Source organism: Phocoena sinus, chromosome 1 (genome assembly GCF_008692025.1).
Source record: "Phocoena sinus isolate mPhoSin1 chromosome 1, mPhoSin1.pri, whole genome shotgun sequence".
Lineage (NCBI taxonomy): Eukaryota > Metazoa > Chordata > Mammalia > Artiodactyla > Phocoenidae > Phocoena > Phocoena sinus.
Window position 1 is genome coordinate 65,313,137 of NC_045763.1, and position 13,940 is coordinate 65,327,076.

At 38.1% G+C, this 13,940-nt stretch overlaps 2 protein-coding genes across 2 annotated transcripts in view; one reads left to right on the forward strand and one right to left on the reverse strand.

Annotated features, from left to right (window-relative positions):
- Positions 1-13,940, forward strand: part of TNNI3K (TNNI3 interacting kinase) — a 290,825-nt gene that overhangs the window by 211,091 nt on the left and 65,794 nt on the right. The gene's annotated exons all lie outside the window — the stretch shown is intronic.
- LRRC53 (leucine rich repeat containing 53) lies at positions 470-13,748 on the reverse strand. Its single transcript, XM_032641138.1, is given in 6 exon segments — positions 470-643; positions 645-2,800; positions 5,431-5,928; positions 10,558-11,268; positions 11,271-11,339; positions 13,661-13,748. Coding segments are annotated over 6 exon segments (3,696 nt in total).

The following is a 13,940-nucleotide window of genomic DNA, read 5'->3' on the forward strand; positions in this document are numbered from 1 at the left end:
CCAATATGCATATCAGCTAGACTACAGTTAACAAACAAAGCTCAATTTTTATTTTCATACCATAATTAGGAAAACAGATCAGGCACAAGTATGAATGTATAATCATCTATGTCGAAAGAAATATTGTAATACCACTAATTGAGATGTGTATAGTAATTTCCGTAAAATAATCATCAAGTGTAAATCTGCTCAAGTACTTTTTCTTATTTAGTCTTTCATTTGCTTAAGGCTTTTTTTTTAATGTTTGTTTTCTTTTCCAGGATGAGGCACAACTCTTCTTTCCCATTTTCCCATTCCTTAGAGAAGTAAGCTCAATTAATTGTGTCAAACATATCTCGTGGCTCTTTGATTTTTGCATTATATTCAACTGTGTACTTAACAAAGAGTTACTGAAGATTTTTCCTCCAAAATACTGCATTTGAAATGCATGCAAAGGCTAGGGAGTGTCTGTGTGTCCTTTTGAAGAAAGCTAAAGTAGAAAAGGATTATTATTTGAGTTATTTTTTTCACTTTGTTCTGCCTGTAAAGGTGATGAATTAACGTATTCAGCAGATGGTGGACACAATGTAGGTTTAGGAGCAGAGTTTTCAGCTTCATTTATTCTTCTAAGAATTAGAGACACCTTATTTTCTGCCTCAAAACTAATGTCTTTTTAACTCTGGTAATGTCTCCCCTGTCATTGCACCTTCTTTATGGGCACTGTTATCTTTATCTGTTTGAAAATCTTGAACTTCTCTCAAATCATGCATATTACTGTTAATTTTAAGATCTGTTTCACTACAAGTTAGTCTATATTTGGTTTCATGGGAACTTGTCATTCTCAAATCCTTAGCTGTAATAGTCGCCTCAACAGAGTTTGAATCATATAATATATGTTTTTCACTTTTTCCATTTTCCCAAGTTTGTTGCTTTTCTTTTGTGGTGCCATTTAAGGTCATCTGTGTGGTCCTAATTAACATACTAGAATTTGCCTTGCTTTTATCGAACATTTTTTTCTCTTCTTTCCCTACTATTTTTATCTGCAGTGCTTCAGTGCCATCATCTCTGGGCAATGCATTTGTGCTGTCAATTCCTTTTTCACTACTATTGGTTAGAGGCCAGATGGCTTGAGTACTAAGAGAGGTACTGATATCCTTGGGAAGCTCTCTTTTATTTTGGTATGGAATAGAATTTGTCTTCATAAATGTAAAGTTGCCCTTGGATTGTGTCCGGGAAATAGGAGAGGAATCATAAGTTTCTGTTTTAGGAAGTTTCTTTTCTACATCATTTCCCTCACCCATAACACAAATTTCCACAATTGGATGTGATATTTTGGGTTCTGTCATTAACGTTTTTTCTTCGTTTCCAAGTTGTTCGTGACTTGAGAGTTGCTCTGCATGTTGTAAGGTTTGATTTTGATCTAAAGTATGTTCCTTGTAGGTTTCAGTCCTGTGGATTTGATTCCCCAGGGACAAAGAAAACTGATTTAGCTCACTGATCTTTGATTTGTCCTGCTCCATGTTTTCAGTGGGCTCTGTCACCCCTTGGTCAGTAGCCCCCCTAAAATGGTGGGATGGTAAAATATCCCTTCCTATGTTTTCCAAAGTCACTGGTAAATAACAAGGAATGCCCAGTGCAAGGTGAGCTGCACCTCCCACTTGCTCAGTTGAGACGGGGGAGTGTGACTGCCTGTGTTCAGTCACAGTGGGTGTTGGCTGATGCAATGTTGATGGGTTTCCATCAGGAATATGACCAGTAGGGTGACAGTTGCCTTCCATAGAGCTCTGGTTGGCCACTGACAAGTTGTCAGCACTGAAGAGAGGAGCCTTTTTAATGTTTTTTCTGTAATATGGGGTCTGCTTTGGGGCATGTTTGAGAGGCAGCCGTTTTGCAGTGAATCTAACATAGTTGTTAATCTCTGACTGTTGGTGAAAATCTGCAGAGGACACAAGGTTTATTTTGGCTTCTTTCTCAGAAACTTTGGAGAATTTATTAGAAGACACTTGTCTGCGTTTCTTTGGGAATTCTGGCAAGGATTTTTCTGGATGGACTCTAACTTTTCTAAAAGGGTTTAAATTTAATTTTATCCTTAAATTTTGTGCTTTAATTTTCCCTTTGAAGTCAGATTGATTGGTTCTCTTCTTTTGCAGAATTTGTGGATCAGTAAGCCATTTTCTTCCTTTGTTTCTCTCCTGAGGATTGCTACATTTTTTGAGATCCAAGTTGGTCAGGTGGTTACTTTGATTTTTCTGCTCTTTCCAATGGCTTGATGTTTTGGATGACATCACCAAACTATTTTTTTCTACTAAATCAGGATGATGGAAGCTAACCCTCTTAGGGGAATATGTTTTCTTGATTTTTGTTGATAACCCCAATAACTCCATGTTGTCCTCACTCATGAGGAATTTTTCTATTGCTCTGTTAATTTGGATTTGCTCTTTCTTGGGCTTTGAAAGTTCTCGACGATTTGGCTTCCTTTCTTTCACATAATCTTGAAATTGATCACAGGGCACATATTTACAGATAAGACAACTGTTTGGTTGCAAATACCCAGGCCTGCTTCGTGTTAACAGCCCACAAGGATCATCATATTTTGATCTATGTTTTTGTAAGGTTTTTTCTACAGAGTGTTCCTCAGGCTCACAAGGCTTGGATGATGAGCCTGTAATAAAATGTCTCAGCCTGTGTGGTTGTAAGCCATTGTGTCCTTTTCCTATTGGAGGCTGCCATGATTCATTTGTTAAATGCTTTTCAAGACTTTCTCTTGCCAGGGCTGAAGCGGATGTTGCATATCTTCTACTAAATGTGTCACTGCTGATATCTGCTGAACAATAAATGCAGGAGTTTAGCACTGAGCAGAGTTTTATGACCCCAACCAAACAGACGCTTAGAAGCCTTATGAAAGGTGCAAAAAGGACTCCTCTGATTATGGCAATTCTTGAAAATTTCCTGATTTTTAACCAAATCCTCAAGGGACATTTGGCAGTTTGGTGTGTTTGCAATGGCACTCTTTATGGCCACATTTTAATCAGTTGTGATGCTGATGTAAAAGTTGTGGAATTAGAAATTCAAATATTCATAGTTGTAAATCTTTAGATTAGTTGTCCATTAGGTTAGCTTTAAATATGAATAATATCTAAATTCTTTCCAAGTAGCTATAGTAATTTTTTTCTCAATTCATTTACCACTTGGGACTAAATATTAGGAAGAACATAATAAAATATTGAGTAATATATAGGTTTCAAGCAGATAATAACCTCAACAATAACAGAGAAATACTTGTGATGTTACTGGTTCCAATAAGGCAGAGTCCATATCTGGTTTACTTGGCATCACTTAATATTCATTAAATATGTGTTAAATGAATATGTGGTTTGGACTATGGCCTGGTCTGTGTTGAAAGAATCTGTCTGAGACTCTTAAATGGTACATGTTAATACAATATTTATTCATGATACATGTGAAATAATATTAATGACAAAAATATTAGTAATATTTCACCATTAATTGAGCATAAGAGGTAGGCATTGTGTTAAATATTGTACATTCATTTTTTCATTTAAGAGACCTGATCCCTTGGACAAGTCCTATTTTCCTAGCACATTTACAGAGGAAGAAACAAGTTTAGAGAGGTTGCATGTTTTCTCCCAGTCACATGTCAACTAAATGATATGGCAGAATTTGACCCAGGTCTGTCTGATACTAAACCGTATCCTCTTCCACAATGCATATTAAGTTTAAAATTACATCTTACCAGTGTACTTTTTCTTGTTTTGTGAAATTGGTTTATCCAAAGGAAGAAAGAATTATTCCTTTCAGTGATAGAAAGAAAGAGGTGAAATAAGCCCCAAATTGCATCCAGTTCTAATCTAAGATCTAACTTCAACTCTCTGAGTAACCTTGAAGAAGCCAGTTACTCGCTGGATATTAGGAGATTAGACTAGTGGGAACTTTATGTGGGTATAAAATTCTTCCAGGGAAAGACCTGCTAGCCGTTAACATATTCTAAGAGAGTTCTGTGCCTCAAAGATAAATATTAAAAGCTATTGGACTAGATCACCTCTAAAATCTCCTCTACCCCTGACATACAGTAATTCTATATTTCTGAGTTAGAAGCCCTAATTAGAGTGATATTGCCTCTTACAGACTTCTATTCTGGAGCAGGTGTGGTCTTGAACGTTTTCTCTCCAATAACTGTCCTTTCCAGCTTCAGTACAATGCCTGGCATGTAGCAAAATTTCAAGTCTTTCTTAAAAGTAATTGTATTGATTTGACAAACCAGCATTTGTGTGAAACAAGAGAGTGGGTTTTAAATGGTTAAGAGGCCACTTTTCCTTTAGTATAGGAGTTTTCCACAGAGAAGTGAAGGCTCTGGACAAAGCTAAAATGAAACATCTACCTAAGGTATGATTCTATTGAAAGGCTAAGTGCTTATTGCTTTATAAAATAAAACCAATCTGATCGGGTTTCTATGGCAGATGTTTTCTTCCTTAGCCATTCCTCTTTTCAGTCAAATCATCAGGCCCCCGAAACTGGTAAGATCTGAAGTCTGGGGGATGCAATGGCATAAATTCACATCCTGCTTTATACCACATATGTAATAACATACAGTTTCGTTCTTTTCCAATTGTCCCCAAATCCATCCTTAGGGCCAGATCCCCACGGTAAGAATTTCTTGGTGCAGCACCTCTGTCATTCATATTCTGAGAGAAAGCTCTGACTGTTGTAAACCAATTCAAATAAATGACAGGAACCTCTTTACAGAGCAGCTGTCAAAGGTTTCACTGTTGAGCCTGAAAGCATTGCCTTACTATTCAGGGAGAAAAAGGAAGACATTTAATTCATTGCCTCCACCTAAATATTGACATCGCCCATGTACAGTGGGTAGATGTCACAGCCAGATTCACTCGGCTCCCAACATGGGACAATGAATTAAGTCCTGACTTTCCCTGAACTGGGAAGTTATCATCCCTGACAGCTCAGCAAGCAAAGTATGTGTCTTGACATCATTCCTGAAATGAATCACTAGCATTAGAAGGCCGATTCTTCTAACATGTCATGCTCTGGGAAGGTTGCTTACTGTAGAACTAGCATTAGACTCGAAGGATGTTGGAATAGAAGCCAATACTCAGCCTCCTATAAATCTTAAGAGCACTATTGCTATTTACAAGGCTTCTTAAAAACAAACAAACCAAAAAAAAACACTGTTAGGTGTCGGGTCACAAAATTCACTTGCCGGTGGGCACAAGGTGTACCCTCAGCTCCTGAGGTTGGGAAGTGTTCATCTATACCTCACTCCATACGCACAGATACATGTCCATTATCTTTAGGAGAGGAATAGGCCGGTGTCACGATGATTTTTATGGCATTTCTCTTTTGAGGAAATCAAAGGAGGCTACCCTTTCAGAGGGATTTAAACAGAGTAGGATTTTCTAAAACAAGACAACTCACCTATTGTTCTTGTTACATGCTGTGGCAGAGTTTGAGGCTGGACTTCCCCAGGCTCACGATTCCTCAGCTTTTCAACTCTCTTTGGACAATATCTTGTAGGTAAGCTGGCTTCATTAAAAGCTGCCATATTCCCAGGAGGCTCTGAACATCCTGACTGCAGCAGTCTGCCACCAAAGCAGAAGAAAGTACTGTCTGCCCCATGGCCCTTCCCTTTCAGGTTAAGGGCTGTGGACTCAGAGGCCAGTACTGCTTGATGGCTGTTTTCCTGTAAGAGCGGCATTTCCTTTCTGGACCCCACAATGGACATGGCCTTTATCTCGTTTTCCTGGGTTAAGTGGCAGTTACAGCATCCCTCAGCGTGGTAATTTCTTGCCTCATGATCACGCAGGGATTCATCGAAGGTTCTGCAAGGAAGGTTTTCTGTGTGTTCATTTGCTTTGCCTTGTTGGAGTTTCCAGTTAAATATAACTAAACCCAGGCAAATGAGACCAACAGCTCCTGTGACAAATAGAGAGACTATTAAAAGATAACATCATAGGAAGAAACATATAAATCATCAAATGTGAAATCCACAAATATCAAGGTTAATGGCTTAAAGGGTGTCGAAATGGGTGGGAAATCTATCACCATGTGGAAAAATATTAGTCCAGACAGAGGATATTTAATCGACATTGTTCTGTTTTCCAGTTTGGATCTTTCTTTGTATTGATTAAAAATTATAAGAAACAATACCATCTGGAATGTGGTTGACAGAAAAAGGGGTTTTTTTCATGGACTGAAATTCATTCAAGATAAAATAATTCCTGAATTAAAATTCCTTTTCTGCCTATGGGAAATGAAACTTCCTATTTCTTAATCCCATAGTCAATAAAAATAGACCACATTTAGCATTATACGCTGAAATTCTCATGTATAATAACCTCCTCCACCCAAAGAAAAGAAGATTCTACAAGCTATTGCCATATTTTAATCACCTCTAAAGATTCATCCCCTATCTCAGAATACATCATTGGCTTCTATTAGCATAAAGGTCAAACTCCTTGGCATTCAAGACTCAGTATATTCTTGCCATAACCTTCTTTCCTAGCCTCATTTTTTATCATTTCCCACATTCAAACCCTATGTTTCAAACTCTTTAATTCATTAGTCTTAAAATGTACTTCTAAGCCTTTGTGTATTCTCTATGATGCTTCTAATACTTTCTCCTATCTCTGCTTATTTGAATTTCATTTATCCCTTAAAATCTAAGTCTTTTGCTATTTTTTCCCATCTTGCAAAGATCACTCCCTTCTTTGAACTACCACAATAAAATTATTGACATCTAATCTCAGAATTCCTGGTACAGTCATTTCATGTTCTCTATAGGCTAGCTTATCCTCTAAATAACATTGTAAACGGCAGTGTTTCTCAAACTCAAGTGCAGAGTCTAACCTGTTTCTACCTCACTGTTTCTCATCTTGACAAACGGCATCCTCAACCACATAGATGTTCATACCAAAGTCTCTGAGTTACACCCAACTCTCTCTCTGACACAGTGATTTCCTTTTTTCTTGGCACTTATAACAGTATAAAATTATTGTGTTCACTTATTCATTTGCTTGTTCACTGTCTGTCCTCCCCTGCTAGAATTAAGCTCTGTGAAGAAATGGATCTTTTCAGTCTTATTTGATATTGTATCTCCAGTGCTCTCAACACTGGCACAGAGGAGGCATACCAGAATTGTTTATTGAATATTCTTAAATAAACAGAAGGAATTCTGTTTATGAATCCTAATACTGAAAAGCACTGAGTGGTCTCATCTTACAAATCTCCAAAATGATGATCAGGAGGACATGGTGTCAGTATAGACTGAGTTTGGAGTTCTGCGTTCAGAGTCCAGCTTTACCTATAACTTGCTGTGTGACCCTGGGCAAGTCAGTTGCCCTGGAAAACTCAGTTCCCTGACTCTGGAGATGAGGACAGTGAATAAGATGATACCAGCGTTCTAGACTCCTTGATTGCACTATGCCTGGTTCTCTCCACTGCAGACAACTTTAATGAAAATGTGATGATATTTTTTAAACTTGAAAGAAAAGAGAAGGGGTCAGACATAGTTGTTTCATTTTTTTTGTGTTAAAGATGAAGATTAACCAAATAGAATAGCAGTTTCTGGCAAAATCTGCCAACCTTTTTGTAGCTTACCAGGTCGTAACATTTTAAGCCCCATTTTTATTTCTTTGACAACAATACACTCTTGGAAAGTGCTACAACATATTGAAATTATGAAACCTCTATTAAAAACACCATGTTTTTAAAAAGTAGTGGCAAAAGTTAGATCAGACCATTTTAATTGCCAAATCCTAGAGTCTGGGTTTTTCCAAAGGTTTTGGTTTTTAAATGTTAAAAACATGAAAATAATAAAATTTTAGAAACATCTCTGTATCTCTTACATGGAGTAAGAAAACTCAGGATTCAAAGCTCTGTTCTGATACTTTTCTTGGGAACATTTTCTAACCTCTCTGAGCCTTATTTTTCCTCCTCTATCAAACAGGAATAATTAATACCACTCAGAGGTCAAGTGAGATAATATATGTGACATGTTTAATACAGTACTTTGATATAGTAAGATTCAGTGAATCGTCATTGTTATATGTTATTGTGGTTGTAATTGCTGCTGCTGCTTTTTAGGCTTGGTATTGTCCTATTAGATCCTAAAAGCCTCAGCTGTTAGGAAAAAAAATCCAAAACAAATCATTAAGAGAATACTATGTATGGCTGATGCAGTTACTAAACCAAATAATAAAGGAAAGAAAGACCTAAATTTCTTAAATGCATGAATCAGCCACTGAAATGAGAGTAGGCGTAATCTGATTATGGGATAGAGTTTCTCAGTAAATTGTGTCCAAACCATGAGGAACCACTCACTCTCCTGCTATTGATGCTAGAGCTATGTCTGTGTCACATTACCACTCAGGTATGGTCACTTTCTATTACTGCAGAGAGCAAAAACAGCAGATGAAGCTCGTAGGTAGGCTGAACCTACTATCAAGAAGATGGCTGAATTTTCATTGCCATGGGCATTGTTGCAATTTTTAAAAAGTATTCTAAGAATATTTCTGAGTTAGAAAGACAACAAAAATGCAAAATTAATGATAAAAATCTCATTGAAGAATTGGAAATGTTAGAGCTTCATGAAAGCTTTCTCTTTTTATCCTCCAGTTCACAGAATAGGAAGTGTCAAGAGGTTAGGTGCCAATTAGCCACTTATCAGTTTTAAATTCACCGAATATGATTGTACATATTCCTTGGAATTGTGATGATTTATCTATAGCCAAAGAAGACAATAGAATCAGAGGCCAAATTTTAGTTCTAAGTCTTTTTCCCACTATCTAGAGGGATAGATTATCGACCACACTTTCACTTCAGGAGGAGTAGCACCTTCGAAGGAGTAAATCGGTATCAAAAGTCAGAGCTGTTTTAAAGAGGAATCTCACTTAAAAACGACATCAAAACAACACAAAAACAACACAACAACACAAAAAAAGACATTACATTTTTATGGCAATTTCACACACAATAACTTAACATGCATGTAATAATATTCATAATTTATCAACATGTTAAGCTTCCTATCATTTTGACAAAGCCTTTGGAACCTTCCAGAATTTTTATCTATTTCTACACTAATGCAGAGTTGCTAACTCGGCAAAATCGTCTCTAAAACTAGACATAAAAGATACCTATAACATACTAAGTATTCTAAGAAACACATTTAAGAAGAAACTCTCTGTTGCTCTAGTGCTTTTGTCTTTTGTGGTAAATTATTTCTTAGCACATAAAATTACTGACATGGTTACACATTTTCTAAAACAATTTATCTTCTGAGAGAATTAGAATTCACTTCCAAGTGAATTTGATTACTGCTGGTGGTAGTTTCACTGTCTAGACCTGACACTGGTCTCCCTCTATCCTGATTAAAAGGAGCTAAAAATCTGATGTTCAAGTGATTCACTGGAAACCTGCTATGGAATAATTATTTATGGCACATATTCAAATTATATCAGTTCAGTCCTGAGTGCCATTTGCAAGCCTCTGGTCCTCCAGTGTTGGGGAACCCCCCACAAACACACACATCCCCCCCGCCATACACACACACTTCTCATCACCATGGCTACCCACAGGTACAAAGGATTTCACCATGCACTGAAAGCATACAAACATCTAGATATCTTGACAAATCTCATGCATATTTGGTCTTTGACTAATGCCACAAAGCATCACATTAGATCATTCATCCAGTGAGATGTAATGATAGCTGATGCATAGTTTAAAAAATTTTTAAACTACCATAGAAAATTTAAAGGATTGGATAGTATCCTCTCCTTAGTCAGTTGTGGGGTGGGGTAATGCTCCAAGTTTATAAACGAGTTAGACAAACAGAAATCTTAAAAGAATTCAAAACCCCCAAATAGAAGAAAACCAAGGCTCATAGCAGATTAATCACTTGCCCAAGTCGCACAGCAAGTAAGAGCAGAGCCAGGTTTCACACCTGGATAATCTAACTGCGGAGCTCATGCTTGTATAAGCTGTATATATGCTCTTGTATAAGCTTATAGAGCTTGTATAAGCTCTATAATACTTATACAAGCACTATAGAGCAGGGTGTACCTGGTTGTCGTAATAGCATCTCCCCCTGCACTTGGTAAAGCCCACTGATTCTCACTCCACCACAGAGAAGCACACCGATGGGAGTGCCTTGAGGAAATAGACTATGTCTCATCACTTTTTTAACCCCTATCTCCCAGCATCTTAATGAATGTACCAGTACTGAAATATAGACTATTCCCTCATTACAGACAAGAAAACTGAAGTCTGAATAACAGGTTAATGTACTCAAAATCACAGTGCTAGTTATACCAGGACTAGAGCTCTTGAATTCTGGTTCAAGACCCTTTCCTCTATGTTAGACAGTTTCTTTGCAACAGGTAGTTTTTTCAACCTATGCCAAATCAACTAACATCCTCCCACACTACTGACAACCTCTCCCTTCCACAAGCCCTGGAAAGGTTCCCCAGTTGCCTGAGAAAGGCATCATTTAGTGTACTTCAAGAATATGGAGAAAGCTGGGCACACTTCTCCCTGTCATACCTGCAAAGCCAAGGACAGTCAGCAGGGCCACATCCTGCCCTGGGAAGAGGGGACTTCTGTCTTTTAGAGCCAGAGTGAGGTTGGCAGCCTTGGAATTGCAGTTAGTCTCAGACAGCCTTAGCACACTTTTTGCAGTGGCCACAGCCATGGTGGATGGCTGACAATTTAGGTCCTTGGCATTCCTGTGCGCGTGAGCAGAAGACTTTACGTAGTTTCTTAAGAACCAGGCAAGGGGGTAGAGATCACAAGTGCAGCTCCACTGGTTCTTATCTAAGCTCAGAAGGATTAACTGCTTCAGTGGAGTAAAAACACCCGGCAGGACTACTTCCTGTAGTTGAGGCAGCGGCCGGAAGGCATCTTTCCCAATGTAGGAAATACAACTGTTAGATAAATCCAGATGCCTGAGACTGTGGAGATCTGTGCCTCTGAAAGAACTGTCTGTTAGTTTAGTGACCTGATTCCCATCCAGCTGTAGCCGGGTCAGGCCCCTGGTGTTTCAGAACCAAGACCCTTGCGGGGTACGGAGAGCATTATTGCTAAGCGCCAGCACCTGCAGGCTGCGAAGCTTGCTGAAGCTGTGATCGGTAAGCGAAGAGCTGGATATTTGGTTGTGCTCCAGCAACGACGTCCGCAACTTTGAAAGGGTGTGCAGGACGTCTTCCCGAACATCCTCGATGCCATTTCTGCTCGAGGAGAGCAGAGCAAGATTAACAGATTTGTGCTCTCTATAGATGAGAGATATCCATCAGTGATGATTAAAACCCCCGTGGTCACAGGGGCTGCTGTGGAGAAGAAAAGCACAGACTAGAAGCGAGTACACACACGTGGGCGGGGAACACAGTGGAGAGCAGAGATAATCAATACCCTCTGAGTACAATCCTATCACCTAGGTAAGAACAACAAACAAAATGAAAATGATTCTCTGATTTCTCAGTTTAAGGGGAAGGTGGCTCTTTTCAGAATGATGGATTTTTATATTCTTTGTTACCATGACATGTTTATTTGAGAAACACAAACCCATCTGTTCCTTTAGATGTTAAATTTAATTCATTGTTTTGGATTATCATCATTGATGTTTTTTTGAAAGTGGCTTTTCAGGCTTTCTCTCTGTGAGGCTGTGTACTGACCTGCTCCAGCCCTGCTGGCCCAAGACAGAGTCACTCAACAGCTGAGCCTGTGTCTGAGCTTCCTAACCAGTTTTCCACAAGCAATGTATATTTATGCTGTGAAGCCAATCATCTTTTCTCTCAAACATAAAGGTGTGGATTGGGGTGGGAGAAGTGAGAAGGACCGTTGGTTTCTGCTTTTTAGCTCCAGGCTAAAAGTTGGCAACTTGGTAAGGATCTATGTTCTCTCCAGACAACCTGAGGATCTGTCAGTGGGGTTCTCATTATAGTCTGGGCCATCTTGGCCTCCTGTCTAATATCTGTTCCCTCCAATGAAGTCCATCATGTAATGACAGGTGGTACTCAGGGCTTCCAACTGTTAAATCCTTTCACCATAATCACCCTAGAGCTATCACTGCTCTGTCATTAGAGATCAAAGCGTTTTAACTCGATAAAGATGTATTATAATCAGGAATTATTGTAACACATCTTTATCATGCTAAAATTGTTTTGACTGCAAATGACAGTGTCATAAGGATGGAAGAGTCCATTGTCCCTGGGAGGTCTACAGGTGATATTAGAACACTCAACCATGGGGGAAGCAAATCACAATTCCCTTATGAAATTCAGACGACATCACTGAAACAAAGAGATTAAAAAAAATGTAAAAGACAAAGGATTTCCACAGTGCCTTCTTTTGGAAGAATTGCTCCCATCTCCGTAGCACGAGTCATGGGGCTTTTGTTTGGGGGTGTTATTTTTTTAGTATTTATTTTTAGTATTTATTACTGATTATTTGAATTCTATTAATTCTAACCAGTTTGGCATTTTGTTCCTTTCATCATTGTTTTTCATACGGGCTGAGGGAGTTTTGTTTTTAGGGATCCTCAGTCCTCTAGAGATTTCTGACTCTGAGGGAGCAGGCTATTGTTTCTGTCAATTACTTCTTGTCTAGGACCAGACAGGCTCCACTTGCAAATCATCCATTTAAGTCTCTGTGTTTATGAAATCTAACTTCACAAATGTGACACTTTGTAAATGAGAAGGAATATATAGAGGTGTAGCAATGTAGATGAGCAATATTTGTTTCTTACAAACAGCTATCTCTGATCAAAAATAAAAAATGTAGTGAAGTCAGATCTATTTGAGAGGATGGGAGTTTAGTGTTTGTTAAGTGTTTTCTATACAGATTGGAGACAGTATACAACGAACTAGCCTTGAAACTGTCTCTCTCCTGTCAGGAATGACAATGCCATTTACCTCTTAATTCTCATGGGGTCATAGGATTTTAGAAATGAAAGAACTTATTTTCTTCCACTCGATTAGATTTGTTTCTGAAATTTTTCCGTTGGCGTGGTTTATAGCTTGTTTATCTCTTCTTGGATATCAGGATGTAAATCACATTCTCCTCAAATTTGTTAATAAGGTGTCTTATTAAATTGTTGACTTAAGCAAGCAATATGTAATGAATACAGGCAGTGTATCTTGTTAGCATTTCTACAGCTCATTTACTACCAATAAAAAAAGACTACACTTTCAAAATTAGATGCACTTTGATAATAATCTGTTTTGCTGGTACATCACTTAATCTTACTAATGCTGAACAATTGCACTTCAGGTTTCTGATTCATTGATATTTCTTCCAGCCTGTGGTAGGTTTCAAATCTGCACAGAGTGTGGACAAAATATAATTAAAGTGATCAATTTTTTTTCTTTTATTAAAAAAAGTATGTAACAATAAAATGGTGGTATTCTTTTATAAGAACTAAATACCTCAGTTACCTCTGAAGGTCTTAAAGTAGTTTTGGTTAAGACCACCAGGGACAAACAGGAAAATAAAATAATATTATCAATCTTTAGTCACTAAAGAAAGCTTGCTCTTTAAAAGTTTACATCTTTCAGGCTGAGCTGAGAGATCAGTCAGTACAAAGACAGGCATAGCAATGAATTTGTCAGGTACACTGAACACTGCTTTTTAGAGTTACTGGTTTTATTACCTACTATATAGGTTATCTGGTGACAGAGGGTTACATCTTTGGTGCACACCATACATGATGCAGGGCAGGCTGCCACCAACTGCAGCATAATAGCAAAGAGATGAGCCATCCACCTGAAAGGAAAGTAGAGAGCAATGCACATCATAATGTTGGCATTTATTATCCAGGGATTTCAGTATATTCAGCTCATGAGGCATTTTGGTGATTTCTGCTTTTTAATGGGCACTTTGGCTTCTCACATGATGCTAGATAAATGGCTGGAATCCTTAATTTGAATAGA